This window comes from Chiloscyllium punctatum, chromosome 2, assembly GCF_047496795.1.
Source record: "Chiloscyllium punctatum isolate Juve2018m chromosome 2, sChiPun1.3, whole genome shotgun sequence".
NCBI lineage: Eukaryota > Metazoa > Chordata > Chondrichthyes > Orectolobiformes > Hemiscylliidae > Chiloscyllium > Chiloscyllium punctatum.
In genome coordinates this window covers 116,068,998-116,083,869 of record NC_092740.1, presented here as the reverse complement: position 1 = coordinate 116,083,869, position 14,872 = coordinate 116,068,998, and the positions used below count along the sequence as shown (strand labels likewise).

At 41.4% G+C, this 14,872-nt stretch overlaps 1 protein-coding gene across 1 annotated transcript in view; it reads left to right on the top strand.

Moving 5' to 3' along the window:
* The window catches only part of LOC140488024 (neuronal acetylcholine receptor subunit beta-4-like), a 52,538-nt gene extending 38,005 nt beyond the window's left edge, over positions 1–14,533 (top strand). The window contains exon 6 of the mRNA XM_072587605.1: positions 13,429–14,533. Within this exon, the coding sequence (XP_072443706.1) occupies positions 13,429–13,581 (153 nt within the window). The 3' untranslated portion in view covers positions 13,582–14,533. The remainder of the gene's footprint in view (positions 1–13,428) is intronic.
* Positions 14,534–14,872: the final 339 nt, after the last annotated feature.

Sequence of the window (14,872 nt, the reverse complement as noted above, 5' to 3'; positions counted from 1 at the left end):
GTCAAGCAGCTATATGGTTTTGGAGCTGACCAGCTTATCAATAATGCTGTTACCAAGCCATTCTTGGTGACAAAAATTGAAATCCTCCAGCCAGAGTTTATTTTGTGCCTTTGCCACCCTGAGTGCTTCTTCCAAGTGTTGTTCAATATGGAAGAGTAATGATTCATCAACTAAGGGAGGCCGATATTGGTAATCAAGAGGTTTTGTTGCCCATGTTTACCTTAAGTCATGAGACTTTGACAGCAGGACATACCCAGGAATAGTGATAGTGGTGTCTGGGATATTGTCTGCACATATGACTATGTCAGGGTGTTGCTTAACTAGTCTAATTTTGGTACTAGCCCCCAATGTTAGTAAAATAATTTTGCAGGGCCATTGTCTTTTCCGATACATAGGTCAATGCCGCATGGCCCAGCTGGCTTTATTTCTTTGTTGAGACTCCATAACACTTGATACAACTGAGTGATTTGATAGGCCATTTAACAGGGGAGTTGAGAGTCAATCTCATTGCTGTGGGTCTGGAGTCACCTGTAGGCAAACCAAGTGAGGGTGACAGATTTCCTTCCCTTCCATTCATACCCTTCAAAGATTGTGTGAAAGCTTTCATATGTGATTAAGATTTTACTTGTGGTTAACACAGTAAGACTTCCTTACTCATTTGTGTGACATTTCTCTAGCTCAATGCACTCTGCAGCTGCGATAAGCGTGTGTGTTGAAAGGAATTTGGGATTATTACAGAAAACTGATTAATTTCCCTGTAATTGTTTGTAGGTCCGAGTTACACCTGGAACAGGGAACGTAAACTGCTGAGTTAGTCTGTAACATGAAAGTTACTGACATCTAAAATGTGCGAAAAGTAAACATCATCGAAAAATATTCCGTTTGTTACTTTGGAAGCAGATTTTGGTTTAATCATACAACTCATATAAGGGAATCCTTTATTTTCCATATGATTGAAAAGCAATTTGATTTAACACAATAGAAATAAAGTTGCATTGTTCAGCAAAGAAGCAGTTCATTATCAACACTAATAATTACAAAATCTCTTCTCATTTGTTGTTAACTTTTGTGAGAGTTTCAAACTGGGTAATGCAAGACAATGGGTCAGCCATCATTGAAATTTTCTTCACCTGTACTGCAGAGCTCCTTACAGCAATCCTAGTCATGTCATGCTTCTGATAATTAAGTGCCTCTTTAATGGAGCCTGTTGCACCTCCTTCTCTTGCTGTGTACAAATCTGCTGCTGAGTTTCCCTGCAAAATATTGACAGCACATCAAGTGTAATTAATTGGCTGCAGAGCACTTTACAATACTCTAAGGAATTTAAAGGTACTTTATAAATGCAAATTTTTTCTTTTTTCCTGCTTATCATCTGCCAAGCCCCGAGAATCAACAGCTGTGTAAAAGAGATGAAGCATCTCATTATCCCTGGTGAATGCATGCTAAATGAAAGACTGCCGTTATATTCTTACAGTGAGTTTAAATCCCAGCACTAATCGCAGGTCAATGTGCCTGGCTGACTTGCCGTGGCTTATAACACCAGCTCAAATTTTTAAAATGTCACTGCCAGCATTTGCCACACCTGCAACAAGAAGCAGAGCCTTTGTATTTTGAGACCGTTGCCCAGTCATATTGTTGCACATTGCATTCCTCTCAGCTTGTTGGTTTTGTCGAAGACTAGATCTTGTGAGCAGGAAGTTCTGAGGCTGCTGGGATCTCCTGTGCTTCAACTTTCAGGTGCTATATTTCAAAAGCATGCAGACAGCACCTTTTACAAGGATCATCACTTAACTTTTACTGGTTATCTGCTATTGGAGACATCTGAGACCAGACAGAATGTGGCTGCATGCTTCAGTAACACCACCTACAAGCCATCTGGTAGACAAGAGAAGTGCTGTTTGACAAGAGGTCTTCTTGATTGACAAGGGCAGCTTGAGTGACTCAAGCAAACCTGGATCCAGTGCCACAAGAGGATGAATGATCTGCTGTGCACCACCAGGGTAAATATCCCTGTCTGTTCAATACTTCATACCTCTGAGTATGAGTTATCATTGTATGTTTGACACTACAGAAGAGTCACATGCAAATTTGGGCATCGGCCATTTCCATCAGGTGACTCATGAAACTGTCCCAATTATCAAGAGCTGCCAGTGTTGCATTTACATGCACCTCAGTATTACTGACTGACATCTACCTGCCAGGCCTCATGCCTAAATCATAAAAAGAATCGCAACATTCAGCAGCTTCGGCACCATCAGCTTACTGACCTTTCATCACATGTAAGAGAATATATACATGATACATTTCATCAGTGCTTGCTGAAACAAGGATACAGCCACAAAATGTGGCTTCAGGCAAAACACTTCAAAGTTATTTTAGTTACACACATTATCTCATGCTTCATTGTCTTTCACCTCCTCTAATCCTTTGACCAAACAGAAGCACCCGTTCGCTTAGAACCTTTCACTCCTCAGATGTCGCTTCCACATTCTTCTTCCTATTATCACTAAAAAAACACATCCACAGTTCAGGAACTGACATTTCAATCTGTAAGTGTGAATGCAGGGAATGTACTCACGTGCCTGTGATAATATCTCCAATACTTCTCTCCTACGGGAGAAACATGTACACAACCAGAGCAAACATGCATCGACATGCAGGGGTAAATGCCTGACATAAATCTGCCTGCCATTTTGAGGAACGCACAGTGGAACTGGCAGGGTGGCAAAGGAATGGTGACTGTATCAAAGGTCAGACCAGCTATACACATCCAGCTTGAGAAAGCCTACATTTTGCTAATTCCAGCTGCACATGAAGCATAAATGTCTTAAAAAAATGTTTGAGTGAGGGTGGTGCCTTGCAAAACCAACAGATCTTTATGTTTTTCTATGCAGCCTTCATTTTCCTTTCTCACACCTGGAGAGAAGGGAAAAGAACCCCATCTCCTAGCCCACCTCAAGTGCCCTATCTGATGAGAAAGTGTCAGGACTCTCAGTTGATGACACTGTCAAGAAGTTCTTCCCTATCCTCCTCCAGAGCGTTCACTTTGATGGATAATCTATCCAGAACAGGTCTGAGGTCTCATTTTGCTGAGTACAGCACTGATAGGGACCCACAGTTAGAGGAGAAAGTTACAAATGAGGTCTCTGAAGTTGGGTAGGATTGCTGCAGAACTGGTCCTTGCTGAGCCCCATGCAGATGATGGGAATTTGGACTCAGCCATTGATGAGATGACAGAAATGCATTGACAAGCAAGGGAACATCTGCAAGAGGTGCCAAACTGCAAAGCGGCCTGAGCTCTGACTAAAGTTGTCATTCCAGCATGTGAGCACAAAGCTGCCTCCAAATAAACCTGTTGGACTATAACCCGGCGTGGTATGTGTTTTGAAATGGAGGGAAAGGCAGTCAGTGTGAAGAGGAGAAAATGAAGACTGCAGATGCTGGAGATCAGAGTCGAAAGTGTAATGCCAGAAAAGCACAGCAGCACAGGCAGTGTCCAAGGAGCAGGAGAATCGATGTTTTGGGCATAAGCCCTTCATCAGGAGTTAGTGTGAAGAGCCATGTCGAGAAGAGCAATATGTATTTGTTGAATATATTTTGGGTCTTTCACTCCATTGCTAGAGTCATGGTTTCATTCATTTCCTGGTTTGTTTGGAGTGGTCCAAGACACCTTGACCTCCCTGTAGGTACCCCATCCCCAAACAGGATGAGGAGGGTGTTATTGTGCACTGATAGTGAAAGGAGGAATCACAGAGAGCTACCCAGTTGCCCTGCCTCACCATCTTCTTTCTGACAGGAGCACAATTGTCTCTTGTAGATCTGGCCAAGGAGTTTGCACCTCTGTCTGTGCAGGAGATACCCAGCAGGCAGGCTAGAGCACTCTGGGTCCAGGACTGTCAGATGCCATTCACTATCAGAGGCAAGTTGGCTAAACAGTCAGCACATCTTCTTGAGGTCAGCTGTGAAAATCAAGGTAAACATCCAGATGTGGCAGTAGGAAAAGCAAGATTAATGAACCTCTGTGGATTGCATGAGTTTTAGTGATATGTAGAACCAAACACTGTTCACAAATATAACATTTTGTATGGGATTATTGTAGTCTTTTTCTAACTATGAAGGCTTTTGATTAGTTCTGTTACTCCGATAGCCAAATGTAAAGCTGTAGATGATCACATGTACAACATGTGGAGCAGTACCCAGACAACTGCAGCCATTGGTCTCTGCTGCACTTTGGGAGGAACTTGACCTCCAGGAAGCATTACCATAAGCTAGATATATGGGTTTGGAGAGAGCAAAACAGCATTGTATTGGCCATCTTCATCTCAACAGTAGACAAAAATGCCCGTCTATTCCAGCATAACTCCGAAATGATGCTCTGACCTGGAAACTGAGCAGGAGTTCAGATTAAAATAGATGGTTGTTTTTGACCGGTGTACACTTGATGGGCCAAAGAGCCTTGTTCGGTACTGTAGCTATGACACAAGGGAGCCCATCAAGGACTGCTTTTCTGATGGCTTGGGCAGTTGACGCTTTGGCCAAAGTGAATTAGACAAAGTCATGTGATGTCCTGATAAAGGTTACCATGTGCTCATGGACTAGTTGGTGTTGTGGCCCACTGGGAGATGCCACACACATCCCCAGTTAAAGTTTAAAAGGAGTTAGCAATGAGGAAGTTCAATCCAGTTATGATCTTTAACACCACAGACTTTCTCCTGAGCCCCCTAACTGCCAATCTTCCTGCAGGAGGTGGCAGACACAGGTGACAGCAGCCATGTGAAGGTACCTATTGCTTTGATATTCACTCCTCTGCAGTTGCATGCAAAACCTTCAGTAGATCCTTTTGCAATCCACTGCTTGACAGAGTTGAGGACCCGTTTAGCCTCTCTAGCCACTGCCTGATGCTCCTCAGCTGGAAGCCCCGAGCTTCGCGGATCTGGACCTCTTGGCAATAGACTTGCTTTCATCTCTTTATCCTCCTTCTCTGTTGGGAAAAGGCTGTACAGCTGCTGGGTTTAACTAGTCGCTAACTGAAGTAAGAATTTGTGAAGAATTAGCATGTTTGATTTCATTTTGAGATCTTGCCGTAGTCACGCGATTAGGTCCTTACCAGGCTGATTCTAAAGTGAAACTTTGCCCTGTGCTGAGGCCCATCCTGCATCACCCATGACTGCTGGCCTCTTCCTCATGGAGCCATGTGCAAGCAATTTACAACATTGAGCATTATAATGCATTCCAAGCATTTGGCACGTAGCTCACTCTGACACTTGGTGGCCAACATAATCCTCTCTGAGACAGCCCTGAAAACATGGAATTAGCAGCACGTATTTCAGTTTCATTCCTATGTCCCCTTAAGATTCAGACCCTCAGACCAGTGGAGCCTCCTGTACAGTTTCACTTAGATCAACAACCCCCACCACAACCAACAATATTGCTGAGTGCAGGTTGTGAGTGGTTGGAGTTTGTTAATCTCAATGCTGCTGTGACTGCTTCATTTCACTGTAAAGTTCTTAAGTGAGTTCTCATGAAATAGCTTTTTTGGTTTCTGTTTCATTGTGCACTCTTTCGGTGTTTGAGCTGTCAGCACCTCTCCTTGTACCTTCAACCTCCCACTGTAACTGTGCTCCCAAGCACCATTTCCCTTGACCTTCCAAGCTTCCCATGAGCTCACATTCTCATTCAGCTCCTCTGACTACCTTTAGTTTTACACCACCCTTACTCAATGTACCTGCACCTTCTCCCTCTCCCCGCTCCCCATATTCCATTACTCCATTGTGTTCCCCACTCTCAACATGCAGCTCCCACCCTCCTTGTTCTCTTATCACAAATGCATTGACACAAACTGCTTCTGTCTCTCTATTGTCTACCTCCAGTCCCCAGGACCCTCTGGGACCTCAACAACCACACCCTGCAATTATAGCTCCCTGCCAGACCTTCCCATCTTTATCTATCACAGTTATGTTGTTCCCTTCTTCTGTGCAGCCCCTTTTTTGTTGAGTCCCTTTTGTTTTAGATTAGATTAGATTCCCAACAGTGTGGAAACAGGCTCTTCAGCCCAACAAGTCCACAGTGACCCTCCGAAAAGTAACCCACCCAGACCCATTTCCCTCTGACTAATGTACCTAACACTTTGGACAGTTTAGCATGGCCAATTCCCCTGACCTGCACATCTTTGGACTGTGGGAGGAAACCGGAGCACCTGGAGGAAACCCACGCAGACCATGTGCAAACTCCACACAGAGAGTTGCCCGAGGCCGGAATCGAACCTGAGTCCCTGGTGCTGTGAGGCAGCAGTGCTAACCACTGAGCCACCATGCCACCTAAGTTTCGAGCTCATGAGGAGTTTTGAGCTCCTCATGACCTGATCAAATGCATTGATATACGCTCATTTGGTTGCCTCCCCGAGGAGGCTGGTTGGGCCGTGCAGTCTACTTCTCTTACATTGTTAATGGTTAACAGCAACAAGGCAACAGTTATGAAGGAGACTTCCTCTGAGCTGGATGGATCAAGTAGTCTGCAACCCTTGCACTGAAACAGTTTAAGCAACGAAATGCCTTGTTTGTGAAGGAGACCCTTCCAACTGAAGAAGTGTGTACTCACCAGATCTTTCAGAACAAATGTCTATCTTGCTTTTGCCTAACCAACTTACAGCAGTGAATGTAATTCTCATTGGTTGAGGTGTTACTGAGTCTTCATGGCATGCAAATGAATGTAAAAGACATTCCTGATCATTATAGCCAGCAAGGTCTGAGAAATTCCTACCAACTTCACACCAAAACTTTTACCCAACGCTGAGAATCTGAATTCTTACTTCCCACTTTGTTAAGACCTCCTACCGCTGATGTAGGTTCTCTGAGGACACCGAGAAGATTCTGACCATTAAGTCCAAAGGTTTCACTTGAATGATCCCAACCAAATTATCCACTGTTGATAAGAACTCTGAATGCGCATATCAAGTCCCTGAATAGTTTCAAAGATTGTTGAGAAGCAATTTGACTGGGATTATAGAATCATGAATTTGTCACAGCACAGAAGGAGGCCATTGAACCCATCAGGTCTGGGCTGGCTTTTCCTCCAGAGCAATGCGGCTACTGCCCTAGTCCCCTGAAATTGTTTTATCTTCAGTTACTTATCGAAATCATATTTCTGTGTAGTTTATTCCAACCTTGAAACCAGCCAAAAGAGAACATCCACCCCATTATTTCAGCAGTGGACCTTGTGTAATGCACTTTCTGTTGGTCTGCCAAAAGCCCCATGGCGAAAAGAGGAGGAGCAACAGTGGAAAGAACCTGATCCAATGATGAGAATATAATCTGAATCTCGGCAGCTATTTGAACGAGTTGCCCCACAGTCACCTCAGCCATTTTATAAAGTCAAATGCTAGGCTGCTTAAATACCCATGAAAAGACATCCTGGGAGGCAGGTGGAAAGAGTAGGAGAGAGATCAATTGCACAGGCAAAGTTGAAATGGGAGAGTGTGATGGATCCAAAGAAGAATTCCTCCATTTCCTAATGGTTGCACATCAAAACGTCAGGAGATGTTAAAAGCAAAGGACTGCAGATTCATGGAAATCTGCACCAAACACAGAATGCTGGAGAAACTCAGCACACCTAGCAGTATCTGTGGGGAGAGAAACAGAGTTAACCCTTTGAGTCCAGTATGACTCCAATATGAAGAAGAATGATATTGGACTTGAATGGTTAACTATGTTTCTCTCTCTCCAAAGATACTGTCCGATCTGCCAAGTTTCTCCAACATTTCCTTTTTTAAGTTTAAGAAGATACTACAATATTTTTCTGCTGCTGGCTATTTTCTCCAATCAGGGCAATCTAAATTCATTGCAGGCTCCTAAAACACTCCAGCGACACCATTTGTGAATATTAATGGCTGTTTCAGGTGGTAACCAGCTCTGTGCAATGAGGTCCTGCACGCAATAAAGAGAAGTGTTTTATTTTAAATGTTTGGCAGCCCAAGTTGTCGAAACAATTTTGTTTTGCCAACTTTTTTCACTCATGGGAGAAAGGCACCACTGGCTGGTCAGAATTTTATTGGCCATCCCTAGTTGCTCTTGGCAAGGTGGTCGTCACTGCCTCCTTGAACAGCTCCAGTCCTGCTGTGGGTTGACTTACATGCCTTTTGGGATGAAATTCTGTGATTTTGACCTAGCAACAGAGAAGGGATGACAATAAATGTCCAAATCAGGGTGGTGAGTGGCTTGGAGGAAAACTTGCAAGTGGCAGTGTTCCCATGTATGTGCTACCCTTATCCTTCTGGATGGAAGTGGTCTTAGTTTATAAGATATTGTCCAAGGATCTTGGCAGATTTCTGCAGTGCATCTTCCACATATTGCAGCTACTGAATGTGCAGTGTTGGAGGGAGTAAATATTTGTGGATAGGGTGCCAATCAAGTAGATGCTTTGTCCTGGGTAGTTTCTTCAGTGCTGTTGGACTCATCCAGGCAAGTGGGGAGTATTCTATCACACTGCTGATTTGTGCCTTAATTTAAGCAACCTAGCCTTTGGCTTTATAAAATGGCTGAGGTGCCTGCAGAGGCAACTCATCCAAATAGCTGCCGAGATGGTGGACAGACTTTGGGGAGTCAGGAGGTGAGATACTTGTTGCAGTATTCCTGACCTCCGACCTGCTCTTGTGGCCACTGTACAGATATTACTAGTCCAGTTCCGTTTCTGGTCAATTGATATTGATAGTGGGATATGTAGTGATGGTAACACCCTTGAACTTTTCAAGGGTTGGTGTTTAGATTGTCTGTTATTAGAGCTGGTCAGTGCCTGGTATTTGTGTGGTGTGAATGTTACTTGCCATCCATCACCCAAGGTTAGATATTAACCAGGTCTTTTTGCATTTAAACATGGGCTGCTTCAGTGTCTGAGAAGTCATGAGTGGTGCTGAACATTGTGCAGTCAGAGACAAACATCTCCACTTCTGACTTTTTGATGGAAGGTAATTGATGAAGCAGCTGAAAATGGTTAGATCTAGGACACCACCCTGATGAACTCCTGCAGTGATATCCTGGAACTGAGTTGCCTGACAACCAACAGCCAACAACCAAAACCATCTTTGTATATTCCAGATTCTGTGCAGCAGAGAGTTTGTCTGTGATTTCCATGGGTTCCAGTTTTGTAAGGTTCTTTGATGCCATACTGAGACAAATGCAGCTTGATGTCAAAAGCTGTCAGTCTCACCTCACTATATTCTCTATTCATTTTTTTTTCTTGTTGTTGTGCCTGTTTTTTTCCAAATTGCCAATTTCCATGCCATTTTTAATTTATATCCTAAGTGCGCAGCAGGATGGTTTCTGGTTGGTTGAGTTGGGGTTCTGGTCGCATTGTTTGTGAGTGTTTAATATCATGGTGTGTGAGGTGAAACCAAAAGTCAACTCAGTGCCACCAGAATTTCCTGGAGGTTCTCACTCTGAAGTGGTGTATCGGTTATTCACATAAACGATGAGATAAGGATTCACCTGTATTTGGACAACCTTTTTCAATTTTTGCTTAAAATACAGGTTTTCATTAGTTCCCAGGCAGCTTAATATTCCTATTTTATTGGCTGTCTTTTTATTTCCACTTCACCATTTCTTTCACAGTCCTATAGAGCTCTAAAGCCTATAATGTTGCTGGAGTTCTGGACAGCAGACGTTGGTGCCTGTTTCATTCAGATCCTCGTCTAGATCCCCATCTACAGCCTCCCAAAAGCTGAATTGTATCTGGAAATAGTCCCATGCTATGCAGACCATGGAGAGTGACCATGCATTCATTTGAGGGCCTTGAACAGGACCCCGCCCCCTCAGCATAATTTGCCAAGGCATATAATCAACACAATGAATGTTTCATAGCTGCAGGAATATTAGAGCATTTTGAAGGTGCTATGTCTGCCACACAGTTTATTTGAACTCTTATATATAGCAAAGAATTGTGAGTTGATTCTTAATAATAGTAAAACAATAATATTTGTTTATTTGACACAAATAATATTAGAACAATAAAGTATACTATAAATTAACAATAAACACTACAAACTACCTAATGCTTTAGCTTCACTTTGTATGATCGTATAGTACCACACAAGAGCTTGGCCGGCTCCCCATGGTGATGTCATCTGGTTTTCTCCCAAGGGTCTCAGGGATGTCTTTTCTTTCAGGTGTTATTCACTGAGCAGGGTTTTGCGTGATTCTTATCCTTCAAAGTCTTCACACCCTTTTGGGAGGGTCTTGAGGATCTGCCAATGGATTGATCAAGTTTAATTACCCTGATCGATCAAACCCAAACAAGTGATGGCACGTTGAGGGCAGGGTAGCCCTTAGGTGTGCATTATGTTAGGTATTGGGTGCACATAATGTCCTCCAAGTAAGGGTGCCTAGCGAATGACTCAATGCTGCCAGTTGTCCCATTGCCCCATTCAAATCCAACTTCAAGTGTGTATTGCAGGGTCTGCAACTATCAGGTTTGTTTGCAGACTGTCTGTGGGCAGCTGTAGCCTGTTTCAGTTCTGTATGATGCTTATTGGCATCATTTTAGTCAAGGTGGCTTTCCTTTCCCGGCATACTTTAGTTTATGACCACTTTTTCAAAGGCCATCATAAATCCAGAACTCACTTTGGAGCAGTTTCATTTTCCTGGCTGGTTTCACAAGCTAAACCAGTCACATCACTGATCTTATCTTCGCCATTTCGGATGGAGCAGACAGTAGGCTATGACAGTGGACTGAAGTTCAGTGAAACGTAGTTAGGCAGACACATAGTGATAGAAAAAAATAGTTCTATTATACCATTGTGTTTGTAAGGGAGAACTCTGGATGGCTTACATGACTTTGTGACACAGAATTGGCACAAAGAAGCCTAGTACCACATGAGGCCTCACTCCCCTTGAGTGTTGAAGAGCTGTTCCTTAGGTTACAATGATGGGCTGGAATCCAAAAACACTACTAGCATTTTTAAGCTCTCAATTCCAAAATTATTTATTAAGAAGAAGACTTCCACAGAGATAAGATTACTGCAGATGTAATAAAAATTCTGTGGGACTGATGAGACTTGAATATGTCGAAGAAACTCGAAACTGGCAGTGATTTCCTGTGATGACAAAGATGACAATCCCCCGCGCAACAACAACTTGAGGCACTTTTTTGTATTTCCCTCTGGAAGAATACACAACAGTAGGGGTTACAAAAACAGTTGCAACTCTAGAGGGGTAGACTAATGTAACTGAGTATTTGCGTGTATACCAGATTGAGTCTGAGGTTTATCTTGCTGTGAAGGTCACCATGAAAGAATTATTGCCTAGTTACCCCTAAGTTACAGATAACGATCCTCATATATTCTGAGTGCTGAAACCAGTTAAAAAAGAGCTATCAACAAAGGAACTTCACCAGCCTCCAAACCAAGATAAATTATTCAAATAAATTGTTCAACCAACATTGTCATTGCGACTGATAACCTCCATTGTAATGGTCACAATGTTGAACTGTACACTCTTTGTGAACAATTCAGAGACTGATCCGCAAATCTCTTTTTTTAAACTTTTATCTTTTTTTTCCGACTCACTTTGTATCTCTAATCTCAGTTTATGTGTGTTGTGTTAGTATGGAAGTGGGAATGAATAAATCCACTGCTTTTGTTAGTTCAACAAAGTCTGACTAAAACATAAGTTCATTTGAATCTGGAAAAAAGGTATTGAGAAGGGAGAAAAATACTTTGTAAACCAACATTCTTGCAGCCACCTAGTGGGGTGCATGAATAGAAAAGGGGTGCTAGTCATTTTCCTCATCCAGGATCTTAAATTGGGGAGCCTCATCTGAGGTCTGATTGTAACACCTGCAACAAATGCAGGAATCTTTTAAATATGATAATGAAAATCCTGAGCCTGAGTCCAATCCTTTTTAAATGATGTCTGCATGCACATTGTACCCTGACCAGTGCAACAAAGTAAGATGCAAAAAATAAGTAAGTTGTACTTAAAGGAATCCTAGCCCTGAATAATGTAAGTCTCTGAGGAGTCATATCAATTTAATTCAAATGTTATTGCCCCTTCAGAAATTCACTGAGAGTACTTTTTCTCGTTCATTAAAAATTGCATATAAATTAATGTGACATGTAAAAAGGAGAATTACATCAGTATCCCATTTTAAATTTTGAAAAAATTCATTTAAATTGTTGTAATTCTTTACTTAAGAAAGAAGTAAGATGCATTTTGAAAGCAATTTTTATGTCCACAGGATCTTACAACCAAAGGAGTGCTTTGAAGTGTAAATGTTTTTGAAAAATGGAAAGAAGTTAGCACAGCAGTTTGTGCACAGCAAGAACCCACAAAAAACATGGTGATAGCGACCAAAAAAATCTGCTCAAGTGATTTTGTTCAAAGATAAATGTATTAAGCAGGACACTAGTGATGACTCACCCTGCTCTTCTATAAAGTAGGACTAAGAGTCTTTTACGTATCCCTGCAAGAGCATAGTGAGCCACCATTTAATTTTTCATCAAAAATAGCAGCACACATTTTAATACTGGGCTGGAATTTCTGATTGTTTGCGATCTAACAACTGGTATTGGTGTAATTTACTTGGAGTAATACATAGCAAATAACACGTTAAGAAATTGGGATTACATAATAAACTGAGGGGGTAATTCCAGTAGGATGTAAAATTTTCCTTATCCATGCCTTACCACATGTACTCACTCACACTCTCTCTGTCATGCACACACACATTCATACAAGTGTGTGGGGTGAATTACCATTTGCAGAATTATATTTGCAGATACATTCTATTTTGCGCAAAAAGCACAGAATCTGCAGGCAGCCAATCCATGTAATATTTTATAAATTCCTAATTTGGAAATAGAACCAGTCTGACACAAGATTAATATATAGACAGACTCTAACCTCACACCTTTAATGCATTGTCTGAGCTGAGATGTCACTTTTTAAAAATAAAATCTTAGGTTATCTTAAGAATGTGACTTAAAAGAAATTCTGGGATTTACATATTAATGAACTGAAACCTGCAATCCATGCTGAAAGATGTAAAACTTAACAGCAATCTAGGTGTGTTCAATATATTATTGCAGTTGCATGACACTGTAATCTTTTGCTATAAATTCTGTGTCTTATGATCCTGTTCCACAGCTACCTGATGAAGAAGCAGCACTCCGAAAGCTAGTGCTTCCAAATAAACCTGTTGGACTAAAACCTGGTGTTGTGTGATTTTTAAATTTGTCTACCCCAGTCCTACACCGGCTTCTCCTCGTCATGGCTTTTCAAACATGACAGTTGGTAATGAGTGGAAAGTCTGGATTTTGGGGTGGACATCACTGCTATAAAAAGGACCAAGGAAAAATGTCACTATCAGTAAATTATTAGTAATATTTTTTCAACGTTATAATGAACTGCATTTCTACATTAATTATTCTTTATTTTTCAGGTCATTGAAGACTGGAAGTATGTTGCTATGGTAATCGATCGTCTGTTTTTGTGGATATTTGTGCTTGTGTGTGTAATTGGCACATTAGGACTCTATCTTCAACCTTTATTTCAAAATCACGTCCCACCAAATACATTCTCTGATGCGGAATAATTGTTTTTCCTTGCATGATTTTCCAAACCTAAAAGATAATGAAAATGAGAGTCATCCAAACCTGTGCACTTTACAGATACTCATTGAAAGTGAACTGCCACCATGGAGCTTGTATAATGCCAGTGATCATTAAATTAAAACAAGGCTGTATGCTCGTTTGAAATGCTAATGGAACAGATATCATTGCCCTCTCTAGATTTTTTTTTAGGATATTTAGGGTAAAACCAATTTGCCACAAATCCAAAAGCAACAGATTTGACTTATTCTTGTTTAAAAATTGAATATTATTGGAGTACAGCACTTAGTGGTTTGAGAGGCTGCTATTACTTGATTAGCATTATACTTGATTCAAATATTGCCAGATTAATAGGGATAAATACAACAAAAAGCAAATAGAAAGTTCTGATGGCAAATTATGCTATAGCAATTGTCATTCTTCTCTAACTCACACTATCGATCCTACAGCAAGAACTTTTATATCTAATGATCTGTTTGGGTCAATTAACTTGGAATAATCATGCAAACTTAATTGACAGATCTTTGGGGTGGAAGCTTTGTGGACTGCATATGTATATGCCGCTTTGATCCAGGTGTTGTGTGCAATTCATGCATTGTAACTTTATTTGTGCCATTGAATTGCTTGTTTGTTTGCATTTTGTAGAACCACTGCTGCTTTTACAAATTCAACTTCCCAATGAAATCACATTAGAAGCTTGTTAGGTCCAAATGTGTTTACAATTCCACACTATTGTAACCATGAGTGCAGCAGATATTTGCTAGAAACTTGTGAAACTGTATAGAATACATTATGACTCACTGAGACAATAGACGTCAAACATCAATAAAAGTTTCATTTTCAAAACTCCATGTGTGAGTGAACATGTTCAGAACCTTCCTCTAAATTAACTGTCAGATTATTCTAGAAGAAAATGAGGACTGCAGATGCTGGAGATCAGAGCTGAAAATGTGTTGCTGGAAAAGCGCAGCAGGTCAGGCAGCATCCAAGGAGCAGAAGAATCAACGTTTTGGGCATGAGCCCTTCTTCAAGAAGGGCTCATGCCCAAAACATCGATTCTCCTGCTCCTTGGATGCTGCCTGACCTGCTGCGCTTTTCCAGCAACACATTTTCATGTCAGATTATTCTACTCTTACCAACATTGGATCTGTCTCTAATATTATGAGACACACTTGAACTGTTGTTTACAAGAACCTCATTCAAACAGATTAAATCAGCAAATGCTAACGATCAGACCTGGGAGTTTCCAGACATAAATTGCAATACCAGACTGAG